Here is a 27961-nt window from a genome sequence, read left to right on the forward strand (position 1 = left end):
GTAAATGTGTACAATTATGTATTGATACCAAATCACTATCACACCTAAGATAAATGATATCATCCTGTAACAAGAGAAAGACAATGCCCCCCCTACTGCCTGGCTTTGAAACTATAAATTTGACCTTTGACCTTGAAGGATGACCTTGACCTTTCACAACTCAAAATGTGCAGCTCCATGAGATTCACATGCATGCCAATTATCAAGTTGCTATCTTCAATATTGCAACAGTTATTGGCAATGTTAACGCTTTCAGACTGACGGACAGACGGACGGACAGTTTGAGGAGTCAAGGTCAAAAACACATATGTCAGAAGAAAGCTCTTTCCAAAGGGATGTTGTGTCCAAGTATGAAGTGAATCTGTTTACTAGTAAGAAAGTTATGAGCAATGTTTAAGTTTTCAGACGGACAGTTCTACTTCTATATGCCACCCTACTGGGGGCATAAAAAGACACATTGACAGAAGCAAGTGTGCACATGTGGCATTATACCTGATACACAGAATTCTATGAGAAAAGCATACCTTTCAGCCTTTACTCTGTACCATTTCTCTGATTCTTTGATAGTGGATACCTCAGAGACAACCTTCTTGTTATCTGTAACCACGCCAATACCACCACCCACATTCCATGTGAAGCGCACTCTACCATCACGCAATTCTACCGCTAGGAACTCCTGAATGGATCCAAAAAGGAAAACAAAATCAATGAATAGTTTAACACCTGTAGGAGTTGACTCAAAATACATATTGATCCTGGGTTGACTAAGATCCCTATATTGATCCTGGGTTGACTAAGATCCCTATATTGATCCTGGGTTGACTAAGATCCCTATATTGATCCTGGGTTGACTAAGATCCCTATATTGATCCTGGGTTGACTAAGATCCCTATATTGATCCTGGGTTGACTAAGATCCCTATATTGATCCTGGGTTGACTAAGATCCCTATATTGATCCTGGGTTGACTAAGATCCCTATATTGATCCTGGGTTGACTAAGATCCCTATATTGATCCTGGGTTGACTAAGATCCCTATATTGATCCTGGGTTGACTAAGATCCCTATATTGATCCTGGGTTGACTAAGATCCCTATATTGATCCTGGGTTGACTAAGATCCCTATATTGATCCTGGGTTGACTAAGATCCCTATATTGATCCTGGGTTGACTAAGATCCCGCGATAAGACATCTGAGCCTCACTCTGGGTTTACCAGGCATTATGCAGGTAGCGTAAAGTGTCTTCCTAGATTAGCCTGTGCAGTCCGCATAGGCTAATCAGGGACAACACTTTCCACTTATATGGAATTTTTGTTTAAAGGAATTCTATTATAAACCAATAACCAGTTTAAGTGGAAGTGTCGCCCCCGATTAGCCTGTGCAAAATGACATGGCTAACATGGACCGACACTTTACGCACATGCATCGAGCCCCATTTCCCAGAACTTGGCTCATATTTATAAAAAACACACCGACCTTCTCCGTGTCACCGTTGCTGATGCCTTGATTCTGTAGCAGCACCATCATCATGTCCTGACCCGGCCTACTCGTCTTGAAGGCAAACCTGATGGAGTTGATGGTACCGGGTTGGGTCATTGGACGGAGCTTCTTCACGCACTTACCATCAGCGCTGAGGGAAGTTTTCACCTGCAAAACAGAAATTCACATGAAGGAATAATAATTAAAATACAATTCTTGTTTATTTCTCCCTGTTATGTAGATTTATGATGATACCAACAAAATATCTTAACTTTTGTAATTATTATCAGCAAAATAAAGGTCATAGCCTTAAATTTGACATTTCTACTCAAAGTGCCTTTTTGATTAGAATAGTATATATTCATTATATTATTAATATCAGGTACCATAATAGCTAAAACATACTAAAACAGATTTATCCAGACACATAATACCATGGTACATCAGAATGTCCTTTATCCTAACCGTGTTTTCCTCCTCCCTTTTTAGGAAATCAGCAATTAAGAGCCATACTATCATGGTTACTATATACTGTCCTTCACCCTGACTTTGTTTACCTCCTTCTTATAAGACCTTACCAATTAAAACCCATATTACCATGGTTATGTGAGAATGTCCTTCATTCTGACCTTGTTTGCCTCCTCCCTGGCCTCCTGAATGCTCTGTTTCAGCTTGCTCAGTTTTTCATGCAGGTCGGACCTCAGACGCTGGCTCTGGCTGATGCGGCGATCAAGCCCTTCTGAGATGCTCTGAATAGTGCTGATGTTGCTTTTAACATTGGCCACTATGATAAAGAATATGAGGTCTATAAGAATACCAAAATTCCAAATGGTGCAGGAAATTAAATAATCTTGTGATACATGTAATAAAATGATTTTAAAACGCCGCTTTGAAGCCATATATTAACCTTTGACCTTGAAGGATGACCTTGACCTTTCACCACTCAAAATGTGCAGCTCCATGAGATACACACACATGCCATGTATCAAGTTGCTATCTTCCATATTGAAAAAGTTATCGCAAAACTTTAACCAAGGTTAAAGTTTTAGGTTAAAGTTTTGATAACAAACAGAATCACAGACAGAATCATTCGATCCGGGGGCATAAAAAGAATGCCATTTTCACTAAGATCTGCCCATGAGGTAAAGATTAGACAGTCTCAAGTTATTTGAAAATCCATTCATGCTGGACGAAGTAATGCTCGGCATAAAGTGCTCAGAACATATTTCAAAATTTAATCTCTTAAATTTACCACCTTTTTACCATTTGAAATCTGGTTCTTGCGCCTATTCGCCTGATCTTTCTGATCACTTATGGTAAGTTATTTGAAACAAATTTTCTTAAAATAAAATTCATTTTAATTATTAAATACTTACCTGCTATCCTTAGCTATACCTTTCTAGGTGGGTTAGCTTCTCCAGAAATCTTTAAGTGCCGGAATTCGGCCACCTCTCCTTCTGAAAACAGATTCAGATTAAACATAGTACAACCTAACCTAACCGGAAATCAAGAACCGTAACTCATCTCACTTTTCATACAATTATGAAAATATAAAACGATGAATGGGATTGGGAGGTGGGCTTTACCGATAGCAGGTAAGTATTTAATAATTAAAATGAATTTTATTTTAAGAAAATTTGTTTTAATGTCATAAATACATTTCTGCTATCCCTAGCTGATTTTGTAGCTGTGGCGGGAGGTTCTCGTTATATTTTCCCATCACAACAAAAACCCATAATCAGGTTTTTCAGCCAGAGATAGTAAAAATGTGTCCTCATAAATCTTCGTTAGTACAGAATAGTACTTAGTTTCTGAATAGGACCAGTACATTAACGCCATGGAAGAAACAACTGTTTGAGCAATCACAAGAGGACCCAACATATATAAATTGTACTGTTGACACTCAAGAGAACGGATATAGAATGAGGAAAAGGTGGTCGGATTCCTCCAGAAAACAGCTTGAGCACTTCAGAAAGTGGAACATAATTAATATACGTCCACGAAGCCGAAAGAACTCTTAATTCATGCGGTCTGATCTTAAAAAGGGATAAATCCCTAGATGAGAGAGATGAATACGCCTTCTTTAAAGTCGAGGCTACCCAACGAGAAATCAAAGCGGTCGACACATCCCCCCCTTTTAACAGAATGAAAAGTATCTTACGAGAACCTCGAATAGACTTTACTCTTAAGATAGAATTTTAACGCCCTGACTGGGCAAAGAAGTCTATCATCATCTTCATGTCCACAAGTATTAGAAAGGGTTAGAAGCCATAGAGGGGAGTTGATATTTAGCAAGGAATCCTGCCTGACATAACAAAGTTACAGATCCATCTGAGGAATCAAAACAAAGATGACCATCCTAGATAGACAGAGCATGAATTTCACTTCTCCTTTTGGCTGAAGCCATAGTAAGAAGGAAAACTATCTTCCAAGATAGAAACTGTAAAGAAGCTTGATCTAGAGAATCAAGAACACAAGCCAAATCCCATTTACTGCATGAGAAACAGGAGGTTTAAGTTCCATAGCTCGAATCAGTTCGGAAATCACTGGATCAGCACAGACTTGTGATGATTTAGTAAATGCCAATGTATGCGAAATCATAGATCTATATCTTTTGATGGAGCTAAGAGAAAATATCTTATCAAAAAGATAGATGAGATAATCCGCTATGCGTCTAGCAGAAGGATTGAGGGGATCAATTTTCCCTCGAATACACCAATTAGAGAAGAGTTTACATCAAGCATCATAGACTGCTCTAGTGGACTTTCTCCTTGCAGAAGCAACGAGGGTTGAAGCCCTGACAGAAAAGCGTTTCTTCTGCAGAGGTTGCCTGATAACGGCCAGGCGTGTAAGTGGAACATTGCTGGATCCGCATGAAGTCTGCCTCTTGAGACAGAAGATCTGATCTGTGAGGAAGTGTCCTGGGATAATCGTACAGGAGACTGAGAAGATCGTTGAACCACGATCTCCTCGGCCACCAAGGGGTGATCAGGATAATGCTACACAAACTCACCCTGATTTCCGCCAATATTTGGAAAATCAGAATGGGAGATAAGCGTCCAGTTGGTCCCAATCTAACAAAAACGCGTCTACTGAACACGCTGCTGGATTGTAAACCAGACTCACATACAGAGGGAGCCTGTGATTGTGTCTGGTTGCAAATAGTTCGACCATAGGATAACCAAACATGAGGAAAATCTGATTGTTCACTTCCTGATGAAGTTTCCACTCCGATGGCAGTAATTGGTGTTTGTGAGACAACCATCCGCCAGGGCGTTGAAACAACCTGGAATATATTAGGCTAAAAGAAAAAATGTTGAGCGTCTTGCAAAGAACAAGTAATTCCTTGGTTTCCAGAAAAAGGGAGTGAGAATGTGTTCCCCCTGTGCCTGAATGTAAGTCACAACTGATGTGTTGTCTGTTGACACCATCACACAAAAGTCTTCGTATTAACTCCGGAAAAATTGAAATCTGCGATAACAGATTGTCCGGAGACCATTTCCAACAAGCTGAGAGGTTTGTAACTTCTGGTCTGTTCATTATGCTTAGGATTAGATAAATCCTTTGGCACTTTCCACAGTTCTCCTTGTTTGGAATGGTCTTATTAGCTGGTTCCAACGAGTGAAATACTGATAAAACAGTAGAACCAAAAGGAAGGCGTGTATCAATGCAAGAAGCATCCTTAGAAAGCCTGTTGGGATCAAATGTACGGACTTATTTTTCCGTGATAGAGATAGACATCTCCTCAGGTATTGGGCAATAATCATCACCAAGATTTTGAAATATCATTTTATAGATCTGATTAATTGATGACAATATTTGATCCGTGTCATCATTGGAATCTGCCTCTGAATTGGCTTCATTGTCTACAGCACCAGCAGTGTGCAAAGAATCAGAGGAAACAGAATTGGAAAAACTAGGCCTAGTATCATGCACCAGATTGCGAGTATCTTGTAATGATGAATGACCATCCACCAAATCAACCCCCTGATAATTAAAACCGTAAGAAGACGGTAAATTAACAAGATTGACCGGTACGAATTGCCCTGACGAATCTTGAAGCCATAACATGTCCGGATTCAACTGTGCTGGAGCACGAGGTACCCAAATAGGTAGCGCAGCAGATACCAATGATGCAGAGTAAGTATCGGTAGTGGTGAGACAAACACCAGACGCCAAAGTCTGCGAAGTAGTACCAGTCATAGCAACATTTGTTGATGTTAAACTGGAAACTGGATTTGGTACAAAGGGTACCGCAACATTACAATCCGAGACAGGATAGTAATGTGTAGGATACGAGTAGTCAGAGCGAGACTGTCTACGTGAAGCATGATGACGAGCTTATTCCTGCAATGCCGAGAAACAGATCGTCTGCGATGGGAACGACGTCTCGTAAAGTAACGTCTCCTTGAGTCTCGAGATGATCGGTATCGATCATATCGATGCCGTGAATGAGGGCTACTCGATAGAGGAGATCGTGTACGATGTCTACCTCTATTGTTGGTACTTGTTGATGACCCAGATGCCTTAGAAGAAGAAAAAGAAGAATAATAGTCCGACGATGATGATCAATGTCTCTTCTTGATCGATGACCGGTGCCCGGTAGTACTGACCGGTGACCGGCAGTATTGACTGGTGACCGGACCAGTCACTGTTGATAGACGACCGGTGACCGGACCGGTCCCTGGAGACCAGACCAGTGAGCGGACTGGTCCCCAGTGACCGGTTCGTTACCTGATGTGGTACCGGTCATGCTATGACCAGTGTTGTCACCAGGCAATGACCGTATGGCGGCTGCCAAATGTTCCGGCAATGGTCGTAGTCCTTGACCAATGCCATCGGGCATAGATCGGCTGACGGTTGTCACCATATGGTACTTTACCGGTCGGACCGGTGACCAGACCAGTCTTCGTTGACCGGTGGGTCTGACCGGTCTCCGTCGACCGGTGGGTTGGACCGGTCTCCGTTGACCGGTGGGTCAGACTGGTCTCCGTTGACTGGTGACCGGACCAGTCCCCGATGACCGGTCGTTGCCCTGACCGGTCCCCGGTGACTGGTCCTGTACCTGTTGACGTACCGGTCATGACATGACTAGGGTTGTCACCAGATAATGACCGTATGGCAGGTGCCAATTGGTCTGGCATTGGTTGATGTCCTTGACCAATGCCATCAGGGAAAGACCGGCTGACGGTTGTCGCCATATGGTTTGATGTTGATCAACTTTCTGATGTAAAGTACGATCACCATCTTGCCTGATACCCAGTGACTGATGCTGCAACATGTCATCTGTGGTCTTCAAAGTCACCGGGTATTAATCCACTCTTGTATCTGCGACCATCATGTAGTCGATTATATGAAAGACATATTCAACAATAAACTGGTCACAGACCAGATTATCATACGGTACATAAAATCATTATTTGCCCATAAGGAAATTAATTAACATTCTCTTATTATTATTGTAAAAGAGAAAGTCAATAGTACCTATAACCTATAATACAACTGTCAAAGATCATGAATTAAACAAAGTTTAATTCAAACAGAGGAAAATTCAAATGACCATAATTAAGATTGTCATATGGAAAGTAAAATCATTATTGCACACAATGGCAAATGATAAACATTCTGTCAATGTATTAAAAGAACACGCTATGCACGATCTAGTAACACATGAGAAGAATATTTACACAGTACAAATCTTCTCAATTACCTATTGATAAGATCACGATAAGTACGTGCTCATGTACATGAGCAGGCACAAAATACCCAGCAAAGCTGAAAACAATTAAAGTTATACATGGTGACTGATGCTGCAATTGATCATGTGATGTTTGCTGTAAAGTCACCGGGAGTTTCTTATCTGATGAAGGTTCATCTGTACGTTTTCTGCTTAGAAACGTTCTGCGACGGATTGCTTTCTGCCACGTCTCATCATCTCACGCACTACAAACAGAGCATTTATGTCCAAAGGAACAATTAGTGCATGACAAACAAGTCTTGTGGGAATCCCACGAAGCCTTAATGTGCCCACACGAATCTCTAGTTTGTAAACTCATTCTTATTCTGAAAGTAGAAAAAGAAGAGAATCCGCATAAGAAAACAATGTAAAAAGAACAAAATAACTGAAATAATCAGTTCAACAATGTACAAAATTGTCAATACTTTGTTGACAAAAATCACAAAAAACCTCCTGCTCAAATCATAAGTACATGGAAAAATCTTTTCTGAATAAAGCAGAAACAATAAATTATACAATTCATCAATTTCAAACCCAATTCCACCACGCAGAATTGAACTAAAAGTCAAAATTTAAAGCCGATAGAAAATGGCGATCTGCACGGTGTGTCTCCAGAAAAGTAAGATGAGTTACGGTTCTTGATTTCCGGTTAGGTAACATTGTACTATATTTAACCTGAATCTGTGTTCAGTACGAGAGGTGGCCGAATTCCGGCACTTGAAGATTTCTGGAGAAGCTAACCCACCTAGAAAGGTATAGCTAGGGATAGCAGGTATGTATCTATGACATTAAAATTCCATCCATACTGAACAAAGTTATTTTCCTATTACAGCATCAATCTTGAATTGTGACATTGACAGGCATGAAAACAACATATTTGATGGATGCAGTGTTGAACATACTGTTGAAACTCATATTTTACAGGCTATAATTAAAGTAAACATGCATAAATTGTACTATTTAAAGCAACTTAACAAACGAAGCTTACTAGTATTGTAGATGTCATTGAAGTTTCCTCCAACAATGCCCTCAAGTTCCCTGATCTTGGGCATCATGTCATTGTTCACCTTGTCCACTATCTTGTCTGTGTTGTCTTTTACCTGCTTGGAGGCCCTCTCTGTTCCCGCTAGTGAGGACTGGATGTCAGAGAGCCTGTCCACTATGTCTGAAATACACATATACAAACTACACAGGCTCATCAGTGAAAACATTTTACAGCTTAACTGGATTTTTGTTTAGAAGAGACCCCCTACAAACAAAAATTCCAAAAGAGCAAATAGTGTCTTCCTTGATTGGCCTGTGCAAACTGCTGGTGCAAACTGCACAGGCTATCTGGAACAACACTAAAGGCATATTCATTAAGCCCAGTTTTCCCACAACAAGGCTGAGGTATGAACCCTTAACAACTCAGATTCGCACCTTGATTCATCTTTAGTCTCTTAGAATATCAAATTAATTTTAAGACAGTTCTTACTATATTAAAGTTTTATAGGCATCATTTCCAACCCATAGATCCTGATGAGCAGCAAGCAGCACAAAGCCTGACAAACTGCGAGTCACTCGGGACTGTTCTGGTTTCATGCTGGTTGCATTAAGCCAATGCCACTGAGTGGGAAAGGGTTAAATACAAGTCATGTATCTAATCAACTCATTCAAGGTTACTATAGAATGAACCGTTTAACTATGTTGAGGTCAAAACATTCTTGTAAGGTGGAGAATAAGGAAGGCATATAAATAGTTGAAAAAAAACAGGGCACACTTAAAGGCAATTAAAGTGAACTGTAATGTTTTGGTGAACAATGATTTTATTTCAGAAGAAATTTTGATTATCAGTGAGTATTAAATGTTAATACTTACAAACAACCTACGTGTATTTAGGCTATTTGTAACTTGACCAATACATTTATTGAGAAAAAAATTTGAATACCAAAAATTATATATTATCCTTCATAACTTACTAGTATCTAGGTCGTCTATCTCTCCAACAATAACATCATGCCTCTCTTTGATGTCTTTTTGGGTGTCGTTGATGCCCTGCAGGTTGTCTTTTACCCTCAACAGGTCCTCATCAAGTCCTGAAAACAGACCAAAATATTGTTAAAAGGGAATATCTGAGAGAACTTTTTTAAGTAATGTTGATAAAAAGGCATGTCAATTTGATAAAAGATAAGTCATTTGTCTTGATAAAACAGTGTGTAAAGGTAATATTCAATATTTATCAGTTATCAAACTTGTAAAAGGGTCATATAAAAGGCTCATTTACATTTGCACTTTGAACAACCAATGCAATAACCTTAGACGAAAACAATAGGGCAAGAACATGTTAACTTCACATCATTAAGCATAAACTCTGAGCTAGACCAGTTTCACTAGCACAAAGCATAATTCATCATGATCTGAGATTCGAAAACAGAAACAGAATGGCCCATGTTTTCTATTGCACCAGCACATATTTGTGAAAAAGAACAATTTAATTTAGAATGTCATAAACAAGTATATATAGTTTATAAACATGCAGGAAATTTTTTTAATTGTTCTCATTTGGCATATTATAACATGTAGATAGTAAGGAAAGACTATAAGTGTGTTCCATGTTAACAAAAAACTCCAACTCCAAACAGACTCTGGATATTTGCACATGTACCTACCTGCTATTCCATTCTTGGTAATGTTGTCTGCTCGCTCCCTCAGTTTCTTGCTCAGTGCAAGTGAATTAGCCACCTGGCTCTTTATGACATCAAAGTCAAGCTGAAATACGCATCAATACTTGGTATTGTTGTCTGCCTCACTTACCATTTAATTTAGCTGCGTGCATCTAAACAAGTTTAAGTTAAATATGAAAGCATAAAACTCTTTTTCCAACTATTCTTACTGAAAATACAATTAAATTTTATGTGTTTTTTATAACAATCAAGTGAAAACCCAACATATAACACCAGATACAACCAGTTAGTTTGACAATTCATATCATTCTCTTACGTTTCTAATTTAAACATTAAACACAACATTAATCAAAACAAGTCACAAAGTCAACATGACTGCAAGCAACACATCCCTACCATTCCAGTGGCATTCTGAGCGTCGTCCATAGCCTTCTTGGCAGCTACCTCTGCCTCTGCAATGGCCTTCACTATGTCATCATACACCCTGGCAGCACGCATGGGATCCGCAGCAGCTAAACGGATGTTCTCAAACAGCCTGAGGAAACATGGGTTTATACAATTATTTTGAAATAAAATTTAAAACCCCATAAGCACTCAAAATCAAAATAAAATATTTTGTAAAATAAGGATATCTTCGCAAGAAATTCACATGGAATATATTGTAGCAAAAAAAACAACAACACACAAGCATTTTGTATCTCGTTAAATCTATGTCACCAGACCACAACTAGCATTAATTTTGGCTATTACTATAAGGAATACTGAATTTCAATGTGCTCATTGTATTTTACAAAATACTTACGAAATATTCTTTTATTTTGAGTGTTTATGGGGCTTTAATAAAACAAAAAGTAGACTTCTTGTTTCAAAAATCCAAATGCTTTAAGGCTAAGTATTATTATGCCATCAAATATTAGTATAACAATTAAAATATTAATTGCATCAATCACTGATTACACTTCAGGACTTGATCTGAAAATAATTGTACATTAAATGGATGTGATCTGCGTTGCATCTCTCTTACTTCTCATTAAGGTTTCCTTCTAAAATATGTAATTAACAAGAGATGTGTTTGTCAGAAACACAATGCCCCCTAATGCGCCACTTTGAATTATTTTTTTGACTTTTGACCTTGAAGGATGACCTTGACCTTTCACCACTCAAAATGTGCAGCTCCATGAGATTCACATGCATGCCAAATATCAAGTTGCTACGTTTAATATTGCAAAAGTTATGAGAAGGTTTAAGTTTTGGGACACACACACATACAATTGACAGACAGGCCAAAAACAATATACCCCAGATCTTTCGATCCAGGGGCATAAAAATATTTGGATTTAGCAATTATATTCAATGATTCCCTCAATATTGTTATGGGAAGTGAACTCACTACATAAGCTTGGCTCTGCAGAAAAGTACCTGAATGCTTATGCTTATATTGTCCTCCCAGATTAGCCTTTGCAATCCACACATGCTTTTCAAGGACGATAATAATCACTATAAGGGTATTGTTTATTTAAAAGAAGTCAAAATTCAGTTTAGGCTGAAAGTGCTGTCCACAATGACCAATCTTGGACAACATTCACACACATGCATCTAGCCCCTTTCTCCTCAAGCTAGGCTAAAACATTCCTACACCACTTTCAACATCTCACTTTTGCAGGTTCTCGGCAGTCCTGGTGAGGTTATCAGCGTGAGAGCGAGCCTTGTCCACAAGGACTGCAGCCCCAGGCAGGCCAGCCTTCAACCCCTCTTCCTTCTCCCGGAGTATACGCTCTGCATCATCAAGGGTGCTCAGTCGCTCTTCAAGGTTCTGCAAAAACAATCAGATCAGGGCTTCATGCGTGCGGAATCAATGGGTTTTCAGGGGGTTACACACAGGCTGGACAGAATGAAATCACACCGTTAAGAACTTTATTTTTGCAGATATCTTAAGTTATTTAAATACATTTGCAAAAATCTATAGTGCATAAAAGACAGTTTTTCTTGCAGTTTGTGCCGATATCTCAAAGTATAAGAATAAATCCTTGAATATATCTGAAATTGGTGACACAATTTCACGTTGCATGAAAACTAAACGTGTACAATGAATGCAATAAAAATGGAATTTTTGAAAAAGAACACATGCTTCTTAAGAAAATTTGTTTTAACAAGTTATTTGAAACAAGACGATTGCCAAGCAATTATGTCCCCTCCCAGCTCCACCATTGTCAGATTTTTTAAATATATTTAAAAAAAATAAATATTTGTTGCCATAGCAACCAGAATTTTTGACGTAGGAACAAAATGAAATGATGTGCATAATGTCCATATTGCCATCTATCCATGTTTCAAGTTTCATGAAAACATATGAAGAACTTTTAAAGTTATCGCAGGATCCAGAAAAGTGTGACAGACAGGCTCATTGACAGATGCACAGAGCGCAAACCATAAGTACCCTCCGGTGAAACTGGTAGGGGACAATAAAGCACCATGTACCATAGTGTATAAATCCATTAAATTTAAAAGATGGAACCCCAAAAAGTCACGTGATCCTGCACCCTGGTAAAGTGCCAACCCAGATAAGCACAGGCTAATCAGCGACAACACTGTTTTAAGAGCATTATTGTTTAACTCTCTTCTAAACGGAAATCAATTGTAGATGGAAAGTGTTTTCCCCGAGTAGCCTGTGCTGACTGCATAAGCTTATATGGGACAACACTTCCCGCATAAGAAATAAGTCCAGTTTTCTAGAACAGAATTGTTTTTATAATTTCAGCAAACTGCAAATACCACAGATAAATACTCAGACATCCAGTTACCCTGATGTTTTCCTCTATAAATACTCAGACATCCAGTTACCCTGATGTTTTCCTCTATAAATACTCAGACATCCAGTTACCCTGATGTTTTCCTCTATAAATACTCAGACATCCAGTTACCCTGATGTTTTCCTCTATAAATACTCAGACATCCAGTTACCCTGATGTTTTCCTCTATAAATACTCAGACATCCAGTTACCCTGATGTTTTCCTCTATAAATACTCAGACATCCAGTTACCCTGATGTTTTCCTCTATAAATACTCAGACATCCAGTTACCCTGATGTTTTCCTCTGTCATGTTCAGGTCTGACTTGGCATCTTCTAGAAGTTTTGAAGCCTCTGCTGTCCCATTTTCCAGTGTGCTCCTTAATGCTTCAGTATCATCCAGGTATTGCTGCAAAGGAATAAAAATGTGAGTGCTGAACACTTTAAAAAAGTTGTACATAATATTCTTTGTTTGCTTTCAGATTTTACCCTTATTTGTTTACCGATGCAACTTATATCTGTAAAGTATGACCTTGTCCATAAATATTAGATCCAGATTCATTCACAGAGGTATGTGGGATGTTGATGCTAACATCCAAGTAAGGTTAACAGTCCTCTTTTAACAAAGAACAAGATAAAAGAAGGAAATGGACAGACTTTGACATTTTTAGGTATTAGAATAGTCTTTGACCGACAGAGTTTGTTAACCCTTTCCCCCATAAGAAGAAAATTAAAAATGGCTTTTGCAACCAGCATAAAACCAGAACACCTGAGAGTAACTCGCATTCTTTTCAGGTTTTATGCTGTTTGCTGCTCATCAGTAAGTAAGGGTTGAAAATCGAAGCCTTTGAAACTTGAATTTAGTAAAAAAGGTATTCAATTAAATTTAACTTTCTATGGGACTACAAATGCGTCAAAAAAGGTATCTAAGCGGTGAAGGGTTAATTCATTGTTCATCTGCTGTTTTAAGATTTCATCTGCTGTTTTAAGATTGAAATCTTAAAATCAAAATATGGAAAAATTAAAGTTAACACAAAATTTAGGTGACAAAACCCGACAATATAGAAAATCCTTACATTGATTGAAAATCTTTTCTCTTTGGAGGAATGGTATAATTGGAACAATTTTTGCGATGTTCATACATATGCAAAAAGGCAAGAGCACGAAAAGAACAAAATAAGACCTCTGCGAAAAGAAGTGATAACATAGTAATATGATAATAGAAATATCTTCCTAACTATAAGGTAACAAGTTTGAGGAAGCAAAAAGCTAATTTTGAGCATTACCTCACTCAATGTGTGATCTTGACCTGTGACCTAGCAGGTATGTATATGATTCAAAAGTACATCATATTGTCAACCAAGTAATTTTAAAAATTGAGGACCACACACACAATTTGATTTAATTTAAAAAATTAGCTATCAACAATGGATCAAATAATGTTTTCCCACAGACAAACCGTTAATATGGGAATAGTGGCTCTAAGAAATACACTACTTTTATTCTCGCAATGGCTGCTCTAAGATCATCTGCTTTCTTGCCCACGTCCTCTGAATTCTTGATGCTTGACTCAACATGGTTTAGAAGATCCCCTACAGCATCCTCAAATGCTTTGACCTTGGCATCCATATCGCTGGTATTGGTCACGCGCATAAGGTTTCCATGGATCCTCTGGGATAACAACTCGGCCTCACTGGTAACAGGGTTAATACAAGAATGGTTAGTATTAACTATGGAATTTGAGGAAATCCAAGTATATGAGCACTGTGAATACATACTGTGAAAATGAAACTGAAAATAAGTTGTATGGGACAATGGTAAGCATTTATGCACAATCCACCGGATATACATGTATATGCATTAAATGTATTGAACTATTGAAAAACTTGAAAAGTTTACAAAGAAAAAATTATTTCAAAGAGTGCACAATTGTGATATTTTTCCATTGAAAAAGGTCATCTGCCAAAGAACCCTACCATGAATCTGTACAAAAACAGATCATTTTACCTCACTGGTTACACAGTTTCAAAGCTTTGAAAGCAGCCACCTACCATTAGAGAAAGGGTTACAGTACATAGATACTTTCTCAAGCATATATAAATGATCTTATATAAACCACTTAAATATATAAATCATTTAAGATTGTAATGAGAAAAAGCAGAAAAAAGCAACCTACTCTGTGCTCCTTCCGTGCCTTGATGGCCATATCTGTAAAGTTACGAGCCTTGATTTCCCGCAGGATACGCCTGGCCCTTGTTAGGGCCGCCGTGACATTGACACCACTCCGGTTGTGGAAGGTACTGGCTACCGTTTGCTCAAGGTCATCTATCAGGTCTACACAGAGCATTTTCAGTGTAAAGACAAAGTTTCAAATGAGTAATCAATCTTAAGCAGATTGTGTAGAAACAGTATAGAAACAGTATGTATCAACAAAAAAACTTTGCAGTATATAGTTTAAAAGTATTATGATCCATGTTTTTAAAATTCATAATTTAAAGAATATTGACCCTTTTTTTTTTTATAACTTACATGCATCTAGAACTTGTCAATGTGGTGATGCATTTTCCCAGACTCTGAATGTATTGAGTTGTAACAATGAAATATGACTGTGGCCCGTTTTGATTCCATGACATAATGTAAACAAATTATGAGTTTTTAGAATATAGTTTCACTGAAAGTTTTGTTTTCTTGCAATGACATGCACCTAATGTTATGTTTTATTTATTTAAATATATTAGATATGCATACAATCAAACTTCCTCCATAAACAAAATATTGCTCAAAGAGAACTACAGGTATCTGAATTATTTGAATCTACAACCTGACTAGCTCACCTTTCACCTCCATCTGGAGCAATGCGATGGTGTCTTCAATCTGTCTGCCGTCTCTTAGCAACTTCTCTCCATGCTGCTTGTTCTGGTTTGCCATGGCAAGACTGGTTTCCGACTGGCATTATGCGAAAACCAGAAATAACCTTCATTTCTGCTACACAAATAAACACTAAATGCTGTAGTGTTTGTAAGGACTCTATTTAACTAAACCTCAAAACAAAATTGTTTACCCACCAAAACAAGGGCCTTGGCCTAAACTCTGCTACAGACATAAACACTAATCTTTGACATTTAGGTATTGAATTGATCTGAACCTCATGTCAATAAAGGCTTACATATATGCTGTATATTCCAAGATCAACTTGAAAATTAGGGCCATCATTACTCAAATGTATTGCCACATGCAAAATCCTTGTTTGCTAAATATTTTACAGGATATTATTGTACTCAGCTTTCAAAAGCATATTTTACTCATATGAGCACAACAAAAATGCATAATTCAAAATGTAAATAGTTAAATATGTACTTCAAATGTTATCAATGTTTTTTTTTCCAGTTTTATAGTCTTATGTAATACTATGAAAGGAGTTTTTTGTATTGTATTTTCAATTTCTATTAATCTGTCATTCATTTATGGTCTCTTTGGACAAATCTAATCACACGCATAATTGATTTTTAATGTTTTGCATATAGACTTCATTATTCTGGTCACATGCACATAGTTATCAGTATATACATGTCATTATATACGTTAATATTCAAATACTTAGTACAATATTTATATTCTATGCTACTTACTTCAGTATCAGTATTAGAGACCTGTTTTTCCAAATCCTCAAGCTGTTTTGTTATATTCATTATTTCAGCGTATTTCAAGTCCTGAAGTCTGTCCTGTATGGAGTAGGTCATACAAAACTAGGTTATAGCAGCTACATCATGTGAACATAGGTCTAAGGCTGCATGCAGACAGCGTTGCTCCAGACCAGCCAGCAGAGTGTTGCAGTCTGGTCAGAAGTTACTCTGTCCAATATATAAAGTCACCCAGGGTTTCATGTTGCAGTCTGGTCAGGAGTTACTCTGTCCAATATATAAAGTCACCCAGGGTGTCATGGTCAGGAGTTACTCTGTCCAATATATAAAGTCACCCAGGGTTTCATGGTTTCATGTTGCAGTCTGGTCAGGAGTTACTCTGTCCAATACATAAAGTCACCCAGGGTTTCATGGTTTCATTATCAGGCAGTGTAGCTCCTGACCAAACTATGGGAATGCCCAGGCTGGCCTGAAGCTTGGTTGGCCGCATTTGGCATTAGACCCCTTTTTACATGATGCAGGTCTTATATCAATACAATGATTATAAATCACATGCATACATAATATTATTAAGCATAACAAGTCAGCAAGCCACAGAGCAGAACAGAATGGGTAATTGGGTTCCTAAAAAGCAAATGGTCAACACAGTTTGTCTATAAACTGCAGCTTTCTCAAACCAAAGTTGTATATAATATTATATAATGTACTTTTATCATTAAAAATGCTAATAACAACTGTCTTCAAAAAATAAGATCCAAAATAGAAAGGTAATCTATTACTCTTTTTTTTTTAATACAAGTACGCAATTATTCTTAGTTTTGCATTTCCTCATCCATCAAAAATAGCATTTCCTTGTCTTGTGGCTTGCTGAAAAACTAAGTCTGTATTTATAAACATGTACATGTATATTGCTTTATATGCTAAAATAACATATCCCTGAATGTGCTAGGTTTTGCAAAAAACCCTTAATCTTGTGATAAAAACATGGCAGGCACATTTAAAATTATTTTTAAATCATGAACCATACTGGCATTTATTATTGGAAAGAAACTGTGATTGATGCATAAAGTTGATCACCTTTGTTTGAACCTAGGAATAAATGGGGTTTTCCATAGTCTAGTGATCTCTGGGATAAGTTTGTATTAATTACGTCGTGCTGTTTTCATGACAATCTTTATCTTTGCATATACAACCATTTATTTTACATTGTTGCTTTATGGTTATATATTCTTATCCTTTTCTACATACATATATTTATATACATATATTTAGGTAGAAAAGTTTTAGTTATTTATAATTTAACACAAGTAATAATAATATACTAATATTTTGAATATAAATATGCATACATATACATAGATATGAAATGTGTAAGTTCTTCAAAATTGTACACAAAATAATTTGAAGATAGGTGTTATTTTGCATAAACACTCTGCAATAGCTACACCACTAGCATACATAGTAACTTACAGACAGGACTCTGGTCTCGTTCCTTATGTCCTGCAGCCTCCTATAGGGGGCAGATACATTCACGTTCGATGTGTTAAACTTGAGCTTCCTAAGCTCCGCCTCCAGGTCATCCATGTCCAGCATCAGCTCTCGAGTGCAGCCTTCGTAACATGCTACAATAGAAGAGCTGTTTTGTTGGAAGAGTGACAATCAAAATATTTCTATAAATAGCCAGAATTATCTTCACTTCTTACACCACATGCTGCTTTGAAACATGTTTTTGGTCATCATATTGAGAAACAACAGCATTCTTTAAGAATAAGCAGTATGGAGTAGCAGAATGTTTTCTTCTTTATTCAATTTGCACAAATATAATTTTGATCCATTTCAATGTAAAACAAGAGCACCGCCTTGCGGGTGCAGACCGCTCATCTATTTTCTTTTTAAAGGTGAAGGGACTCTCATTTTCAATCACAAAGGAGGGAGGGGTGGAGTGAAGAGGGGTGTATAGTGTGGGGTTGTGGACATTTATTACATTATCTTCCAAAAAAGCGAAAAAAAAAAAAATCGGGGGCGGGGGGGGGGGGGGGGGGGGGGATATTTTGGGTGCTATGGTTGGACGGTATTTCAAACATAACCGTTTAAAAAAAAATTGGAATTGGGTGGGGGGTGTGTGGGGTATAGTGTGAGGGTGTGGTGGTAATTTGTGAGATGATCTTAAAAAAAAAAAAAAAAAAAAAAAAAAAAAAAATTGGGGGGGGGGGTGGGGTGGGGGAGGGGGGTATAGTGTGAGGGTGTGGTGGTCATTTGTGAGATGATCTTAAAAAAAAAAAAAAAATAGGGGGGGGGGGGGGGAGGGCACGGGGAACGGTTTGGGTGGAGTCTATTGTGGTATGTCAGGTAAGAGTAGTTTCGTCAAAGTATCAATCAAATCTAATCATAAATAAAGAAGTTATGGCAATTTTAGCAAAATTTAATCATTTGACCTTGAGAGTCAAGGTCATTCAAAGGTCAAGGTAAAATTCAACTTGCCAGGTACAGTAACCTCATGATAGCATGAAAGTATTTGAAGTTTGAAAGCAATAGCCCTGATACTTAAGAAGTAAAGTGGATCGAAACACAAAATTTAACCATATATTAAAAGTTACTAAGTCAAAAAAGGGCCATAATTCCGTAACAATGACAACCAGAGTTATGCAACTTGTCCTTTTACTGTACCCTTATGATAGTTTTTGAGTGTTCCAAGTATGAAAGCAATATCTATGATACTTTAGGGGTAAAGTGGACCAAAACATAAATCTTAACCAAATTTTCAATTTTCTAAGTATAAAGGGCCCATAATTCCGTCCAAATGCCAGTCAGAGTTACATTACTTTGCCTGCACGGTCCCCTTATGATAGTTAATAAGTGTTGCAAGTATGAAAGCAATAGCTTTGATACTGTAGGAATAAAGTGGACCTAAACACAAAACTTAATCAAATTTTCAATTTTCTAAGTATAAAAAGGGCACATAATTCTGTCAAAATGCCAGTCAGAGTTACATTACTTTGCCTGCACAGTCCCCTTATGAAAGTTAGTAAGTGTTGCAAGTATGAAAGCAATAGCTTTGATGCTTAAGGAATAAAATGGACCTAAACACAAAACTTAACCAAAATTTTCAATTTTCTAAGTATAAAAAGGGCACATAATTCTGTCAAAATGCATGCCAGAGTTATCTAACTTTGCCTGCCCAGTCCCCTCATGATAGTAAGTAAGTGTAACAAGTTTGAATGCAATAGCATTGATACTCACTGAGAAAAGTGGACCTAAACGCAAAACTTAACCAAAATTTTCAATTTTCTAAGTATAAAAAGGGCACATAATTCTGTCAAAATGCACACCAGAGTTATCTAACTTTGCCTGCCCAGTCCCATCATGATAGTAAGTAAGTGTACCAAGTTTGAATGCAATAGCATTGATACTTTCTGAGAAAAGTGGACCTAAACGCAAAACTTAACCGGACGCCAACGCCGACGCCAAGGTGATGACAATAGCTCATAATTTTTTTTAAAAAAATAGATGAGCTAAAAACTGAATGGTGGCAAAGAAATGATTTTTTACCCAAAATATTGAGAAAAGCAAACACAAGCATCCCATTCATCCAGCTTTATCTTGTGGAAACAAAATTTGCAAAATAAAAAATATAAACTGCCACAAAAACATTCATTATTGGATTTTCCAACAAAACAGAACAACTATTATCAGCCTTCACTTACACACAGAACAACTATTATCAGTCTTCACTTACACACAGAACAACTATTATCAGTCTTCACTTACACACAGAACAATTATTATCAGTCTTCACTTACACACAGAGAAACTATTATCAGTCTTCACTTACACACAGAGCAACTATTATCAGTCTTCACTTACACACAGAACAACTTTTATCAGCCTTCACTTACACACAGAGCAACTATTATCAATCTTCACTTACACACAGAACAACTATTATCAGTCTTCACTTACACACAGAACAACTTTTATCAGTCTTCACTTACACACAGAACAACTATTATCAGCCTTCACTTACACACAGAACAACTATTATCAGCCTTCACTTACAAACAGAGTAACTATTATCAGTCTTCACTTACACACAGAACGACTATTATCAGTCTTCACTTACACACACACTGGCCCTGCACGACGGCATGCATGGGCTGACACTGGTCACACTTGAGCCCTGTGATCCCAGGCAGGCACGTACACACCCCGTTGTAGTCACACTGCTGGGTGACTGAACCCTCGGGGTTACACCCACACCTTCTGCACGTCTCCCCAGGAGTAGAGGGGTCGCCATAGTAACCCTCAGCACAACTGAAAAATACATTAGTCCAGGGGGATAAAGGATACAATTTAATTAAATTTTCTCCTTTAAGCGATTTTTCTTTGAAGGAAGTCTCTTCATTCATAAAATCTAGTTTAGGCTGAAAGTGTCATCCCTGATTAGCCTGTGCAGTGTGCATAGGCCATTCTGGGAAAAAGCTGGGACACACATGCATTAAGCACAGGATTGAAGCTCATATCCATTGAACAAACTTCTGCAGGATATTTTCCTTTTTTAATTGTTCTCTTACCACTGAATCAATTTATAAACCTATGTCAATACATAAAATGAATCTGCATTACATCTGTTTTAATTAACAATACAGACAAAAAAAATCATATAACATATTCATTTTATAAGTTAAAAACAATTAGATAAATTGTAAAATTTCATTACAGATAATTATCTTCCGCTATTGTGAATGTGATATCAAGAGTACTCACTACTGACACCTGGCGCCGTCATATCCCTCTCTGCAAGCTGTACACACCAGATCATCCACAACTCTAACACATGTGGGACTGAAACTGGAGGAACACACACATTCCAATGAAGGTTTGGTGTTACAAATGTTTCATACAATGTTTTCCACATGCAAAATTGCTATATACTAAGTTTTATAAAGATTTGTCAAAGCAAACTCAAACTTATTACCAGAAACAACCTGTTTGATGTTTTTTCCATTATTAAATACTTACCTGCTATCCCTAGCTATACCTTTCTAGGTGGGTTAGCTTCTCCAGAGATCTTCAAGTGCCGGAATTCGGCCACCTCTCCTACTGGAAACATATATTCAGGTTAACATAGTACAATGTAACCTAACCGGAAATCAAGAACGGCAACTCATCTTACTCTTCATACAATTATGAAAATATAAAACGATGAGCGGAGTTGGGAGGTGGGACTTACCGATAGCAAGTAAGTATTTTAATAATTAAAATGAATTTTATTTTAAGAAAATTTATTTTAATGTCATAAATACCTACCTGCTATCCCTAGCTGATTTTGTAGCTGTGGCGGGAGGTTCTCGTTAAATTTTCCCATCACAGCAAAAACCCATAATCTGGTTTTTCAGCCAGAGATAGTAGAAATGTGTCCTCATACAATCTTCGTTAGTACAGTATTGTACTTAGTTTCTGAACAGGACCAGTACATTTACGCCATGGAAGAAACTACCGTTTGAGCAACCACAAGAGGATCCAACATATATAAATTGTCCTGTTGACACTCAAGAGAACGAAGATAGAATGAGGAAAAGGTGGTCGGATTCCTCCAAAAAGCAGCTTGAAGCACTTCAGAAAGTGCAACATTATAAATATATGCCCACGAAGCCGAAAGAGCTCTTAATTCATGCCGTCTGATCTTAAAAAAAGGATAAATCCCTAGATGAGAGAGATGAATACGCCTTGTTAATAGTTGAGGCTACCCAACGAGAAATCCAAACCGCAGACACCCCCCTTTTAATGAAAAGTTTCACGCACTACAAACAGAGCATTTATGTTTAAAGGAACAATTAGTGCATGACAAACAAGTCTTGTGGGAATCCCATGAAGCCTTAATGTGCCCACACGAATCGCTAGTTTGTAAACTCATTCTTATTCTAAAAGTAGAACAAGAAGAGAATCCGCGTAAGAAAACCATGTAAAAAGAACAAAATAACTGAAATAATCAGTTAAACAAAGTATTTACAATGTACAAAATTGTCAATAACTTGTTGACAAAAATCACGAGATCCTAATGCTCAAATCATGAACACATGGAAAAACCCGGTAAAAAGTGAAAAACAATGAATTATCAACAAAATAATACAAGAAAAGATTTCTGAATAAAGCAGAAACGATAAATTATACAATTCATCAATTTCAAACCCAATTCCACCACGCAGAATTGAACTAAAAGTCCTAATTTAAAGCCGATAGAAAATGGCGATCTGCATGGTGTGTCTCCAGAAAAGTAAGATGAGTTACGTTCTTGATTACCGGTTTGGTTACATTGTACTATATTTAACCTGAAATTGTTTTTAGCAGGAGAGGTGGCCGAATTCCGGCACTTAAAGATTTCTAGAGAAGCTAACCCACCTAGAAATGTATAGCTAGGGATAGCAGGTATGTATTTATGACATTAAAATGCAATCCCAAAGGTAAGTCCTCATGAAAGCAACATTTATACAATTTTTTTTTTTCCCATCCAAACTCATTAAAAAGGAGAAACTGTTTTTCTATTTTTAGAAATAGAGAACTTGATCGGACATGCCCAAAATACAAGCAAAAGCAATGTTTCCATATAAGCTTGCTATTTCCAAAGTTTTAACAAGATAAGTGAATGCAAGCAAAAATTATTGAAAGGAAACATCTGTTACACGGCCCTTCCGCCATACCTCAAACTTTCCCCCAATATTTTCTATATCTTAACATACAATATCTAGAAGGAGACATTCACACATGCATGGCATACTTGTTAGAGTCCACCTCTAGTGGGCAGGCACATCTCTGACAGGCGCCACCGCTGGATGGGTCACCATAGTAACCTGTTGCACACAACTCACAGTGCTTTCCCATGGTGTGCTCTGTGCAGTTCTTTGAAAAACAAGATGTACACTATAATATCACCAAATCATACTGACCATTCCAAGAATTAAATACTTTGATCCATCAATACCCAATCCCATATTAAAAACAAGACTATTGTCAAGCAATATGGTCCCCTACCGCTGAAACTCCACCATTTTCAGCAATATTTCTAGTCTATTTGTTGCAAAAGCAACCAGAATTCTTGACGTAGGAACACAATGAAATGATGGGCATAATCTCCATATTTCCATCTGTCCATGTTTCAAATTTCATGAAAAAATATGAAGAACTTTTAAAATTATCGCAGGATCCAGAAGTGTGACAGACTCACTGACTCACACACAGAGCGCAGATTCTATACTATTGGAAAAATAGTTACAACAAGAGGGTTTTAGGTTGCTAAAAACTGAAATGTTATGAGTAGCTTTTGATATGGTTTTGGATCCAGTTTTTTAACTATACTATTAAAACTTATCTTCTAGCATGGTGATCGGACCAAAAATGTGACCTTTAGAAACTTAGAAGGTTTCAATTCTAGTCATTTTCAAACTAGGCAAATTTCATGACGATTGGCAATGAAAGTGACATGTAGAGTGTTAACAATGTTTTACAAAAACAAGGATAAAATGTGATCACACAACATTGTGCTCATGTGATATCAAAAAGAAAGCATGAACAATTAAAAGTAGCACAATTATCTAACAAAGCAGACAATCAATTTAAAACATTTGTAAACAACTTAAATTATAGTCCAACATTTAAAGTTAATATTAAATAACTGGATTTTTTGTCGAGAAAATGAACAAACATGAAGGCAGAGCTTACAATACAGATGCCAGTCTCCGGGTCACATTTGTCACTATGTCCATTGCAAGCACATGGCTCCACCCTGCCCACAATGTCTATGAGGTCAGTGAAATCCACAGGGCCCACATTTGGCACTCGGTAGTAGCCCTCAGCAGGATTCTGTAATACGGGAGGGGAGCTTTGGATTCAACACAATAGTTTAAGTGCAATACAATTTTAAGAAACAATTACTTTCTACCATATTATCCAGAATTACCCACTGTCAGGAGTATACAAAGTGAGCCTTGTAAGACAGGTATGAGATGCTATCATACACAAACCTGACATGAGAGACCGATGTATTCTGGTCTACACTTGCACTCCTCTATCCCCAAAGCAGGCTGGCCAAGCAGTGCAGCATTATCCACAGCATGGTCTATGGACATACCAGTCAGTCTGGAAAGTCATTTTAAAACAAATTTGTATACATTTCTAATTATGTTTCTATATGAACTTAAGTAATAAAACTTATGTTAATTATTAATACATAATGCCTTGTCTTATAAATGCTTCACCAGGTTATTATCTAACGAAAAAAATCTTAAGCAAGCTCAGAATGTGAATAAATTTGGTAACCATTACAAACTAAGACACCACAAGATTATCAATTTTTTGTTGTTGGCTGCTTCACATTGGTCACAATTACAACAAGAAACCGTCAGAGACGGGTGATGCTCCCTAGAGTTTTTTTTGTCACAACATTGCACTATATATTCAGATAAAAGGAAACGTCTTGAGGGGTATAACTTTGGACAAAATAATACGATGGATGGTTTAGCAACTTTAAAATTTCAAAGGGCCATAACTCTCTAAATAAATCATCTATCCAGAACCCACAAATAACATGCGCATCTCCTCAAGGTTGTTAAGCTTCCAATAAAGCTTCATTGAACTCCAGTCAGTAGTTTGGGGGACAAGAATTGCACTACTGTATATGTACAGTTTATAGAAAATTTCAAAGGGCCATAACTCTGTGAAAAATCATCCAACCATAACCAGCTGATAATATGCACATCTCCTGTTGGTAGTAAAGCTTCCCATAAAGTTTCATTGAATTCCGGTCATTAATTGCTGAGAAATAGCACGGACAAAAATTGTGCACGGACAAAAATTTTGGGAGAGAATAAAAAGGTTCGCATTTATTTATTCAATCAATTGCATAGGTTCTATGGGATTTTAAATCTGCAAAGAATAATGCATCATACAGCATAGACAAAAAAGTCTTCCATATTGTACAAACTTCAGATGTATAATGTTTCATGTTAATACCAAGATAACTGAAAGACAGGTTTGTGATACAAAGTTAACATGTACAATGATGATATGGAACCAAAATGTTCAAAGGCAGATAACTCTGTGAACGAAAAGCGACACACACTCAAATAAGTATTGCACTTCTTCATACAAAAAACTAAATATCCACAAAGTTTCATTCTGATACACAAAAAACTGAGTGTTTACAGACTGCATTTGATGGGCAAAATCAATAAAACATACTTGGCACCAAAGGCAGAGTTATCCCAGGTTGCTCGTATTAACACGTCCGTGACATTCTGTAGGATCACCATCATCATCTGCCGCGAGACGAGGCCATTCTGCATGGAGCGCCAGTAGTGTTCATGGAGTCGCACCCTGAACTGCAAGCCTCTGTCAGCTGACCACCGAACATCAGACCTGCCCATGGTAAAATACATTCTATGAATGTGTGTGAAGGCTTCCTGGTCAGCCCAGAATTAAGATATTGTCTTTCCTCCCTAATGACCCATGCTGAGTAAAATTGAGAAGGTAGATAGGGAATATATTTATTTTTTTCTACAAAACTTGCAATACTTACATACATATGATTATTAATAAGTGATTCATCATTTTTTGCTTAATTTATTGCAGAAAACAGATATTGTTTTGCATTCTAGTATATTTGTATTAAAATTCAAAGCCTTAAGTGCAAGTCTCCAAGTTTCAGAAGGTTTCAATAAGTTTCTCATTTGATAATTTTCTAAATATGGCCCGCATCATGTGAAAAAAGTACATGTATGTGACTTATGCAATCAGAGTATCTGCAGACCAGAATGCTCATTGGGTTAACAATCTACAAGAATTAAATTATGTTTGAATCAAGTCTACACAGAAAACATCAAATCTATGCTCAGTGGTCTTCATAATATGATATAAAGTGACAACAATAAATTTGTATTTTTATAGACTATGATAATGGAATTCGATTTATGGCTGAAGTTCATCTTGAAACTAAAAATTTGAATGTAATAGATCCTTAAGACACATGGCAACAGTAAACATAACCCACTGCAATATGCTTAAATCATTGAAAAATATCATTTCTGCACAAGATTCAACATCAATAAACATTGTAAACATCTTTCATTTTGACAGACTAATCAATCATATTTCCAAAAATACATATCTACCTATAAACAACAGGTATGCCATAACCCAGGACTATGACCAGGGGTTTGTCCACAAGACCCTCCAGGTCTGACAGAGGAGCCTTGTGATTCACCTGCTCCAATGTGAAGAACAGCTCACCATTGTAGGACAGTGTCTGAAATAGCGAGGCAGTGAAAATATACAGTGCCTGAAATAGCAAGTAAGTCGTTGAGTAATCATTGTTAACCTATACCATGAAAGGCCCATGCAAATAGATATGTACCTTGACTGATACATCAAGGCAAATATACAGAGTCTGACATAGCCAGGTAATCAAAGATATTAAATTAAATCAAAGGCAAATAAACACAGTTTGATATAGCAAGGAAGTCTCTGAGTGATAATGTGAAAATATACAGTGTCTGAAATGGCCAAGCATCTATATGTGAACCTTGCTTGAAACATCAAGGGAAATATACAGATAAGTGTGAAAAAGCATGATTCATAATTGGCTCAATCTGGGTCCCGATCACTGCAGTCAAGTTTTTTCCAGTGCGTATCACACAGAACCCATGGTCCTAAGGCATGGCCCTGTATTTAGTACCTGCAAGTACCTACCATATCACCCTTGATGCCTGGCACCCTCCAGTAGACTGGTTCACCCTGGGTGCCCACCACTGCAGTTGAACTCTGGCCCGAGGGTATCACATAGAATCCATGCTGCTGGGGTAGGGCACGAGTGTTGGCCTTATTGCTGAAGGTCACCGCTTGGTCTGGCAGCTCTTTCTGCGGAGAATGAGATAAAATTAAGAATTATTGGTAATGAAGTTTTCATAATTTTCCCATTAAAAAATTAACATATTTGCAACTTTTTTGTGATGCAATTACAGATATACAGAAAATCCTTTTGATTTGATATTTTTCATGCACTGACCAACGCTCAATTGGTCATTGTCGGCTCTGGTACTACTTATATGTACCCGGGGTACATGAAAGTATACTTAAGAGTACCTGACGTACATGTATGTAGTACCCAAGCTGACAATGACCAATCAAGCCTGACTAACTAAATGACAGTAAAAAGATCTGATTTTGAAACCCCTACAAGTAAAATGCAACATACGACTACAATAAGCATGTGATTAAACAGATTGAAAATGCAACAATTGAATGCTTTATTTATACAATTTTTGGCTGTATTTTTATACTCAGTCAAATTGCTATTTATTTTTTAATATTTAAAAGATATTTTAAATCATGCATGCCAGTATAAAGGTGATAATAAAATAGAAATTAATAAAATAGAAATTAGTTTTGATGTTAGCACAACAGTTCTTAGTAGACTGTCAGGTACCTTAATCCAGACATATTGTGCTTGCCGGCAGGTGTCAGCACGTCCAAAGCAGAAGCAGTCTGTGCAGCCATTGGGATTGTGGAGGTCTAGGGAGAAAGAACTGTTTACACACTGCTGGCAGGTCCGACCTCCAGTATTTGACTGTGAATACAAAATGTTAACGTTTTGATACGAAC

The 27961-nt window shown here is 37.3% G+C and overlaps 1 protein-coding gene across 1 annotated transcript in view; it reads right to left on the reverse strand.

Moving 5' to 3' along the window:
• The window catches only part of LOC127861760 (laminin subunit alpha-1-like), a 163012-nt gene that overhangs the window by 27612 nt on the left and 107439 nt on the right, over nt 1–27961 (reverse strand). The window contains exons 27-50 of the mRNA XM_052400440.1: nt 27786–27926; nt 27050–27217; nt 26473–26606; nt 25544–25720; nt 24328–24442; nt 24026–24166; nt 23085–23206; nt 21074–21157; nt 20430–20620; nt 17780–17931; nt 16298–16390; nt 15503–15614; nt 14845–15002; nt 14681–14715; nt 14166–14361; nt 12961–13077; nt 11535–11692; nt 10276–10414; nt 9865–9964; nt 9175–9291; nt 8205–8381; nt 2109–2263; nt 1477–1647; nt 525–676 (exon numbers count right to left, since the gene is read on the reverse strand). Of these exons, the coding sequence (XP_052256400.1) occupies nt 525–676; nt 1477–1647; nt 2109–2263; nt 8205–8381; nt 9175–9291; nt 9865–9964; nt 10276–10414; nt 11535–11692; nt 12961–13077; nt 14166–14361; nt 14681–14715; nt 14845–15002; nt 15503–15614; nt 16298–16390; nt 17780–17931; nt 20430–20620; nt 21074–21157; nt 23085–23206; nt 24026–24166; nt 24328–24442; nt 25544–25720; nt 26473–26606; nt 27050–27217; nt 27786–27926 (3305 nt within the window). The remainder of the gene's footprint in view (nt 1–524; nt 677–1476; nt 1648–2108; nt 2264–8204; nt 8382–9174; nt 9292–9864; nt 9965–10275; nt 10415–11534; nt 11693–12960; nt 13078–14165; nt 14362–14680; nt 14716–14844; nt 15003–15502; nt 15615–16297; nt 16391–17779; nt 17932–20429; nt 20621–21073; nt 21158–23084; nt 23207–24025; nt 24167–24327; nt 24443–25543; nt 25721–26472; nt 26607–27049; nt 27218–27785; nt 27927–27961) is intronic.

Source organism: Dreissena polymorpha, chromosome 16 (genome assembly GCF_020536995.1).
Source record: "Dreissena polymorpha isolate Duluth1 chromosome 16, UMN_Dpol_1.0, whole genome shotgun sequence".
Lineage (NCBI taxonomy): Eukaryota > Metazoa > Mollusca > Bivalvia > Myida > Dreissenidae > Dreissena > Dreissena polymorpha.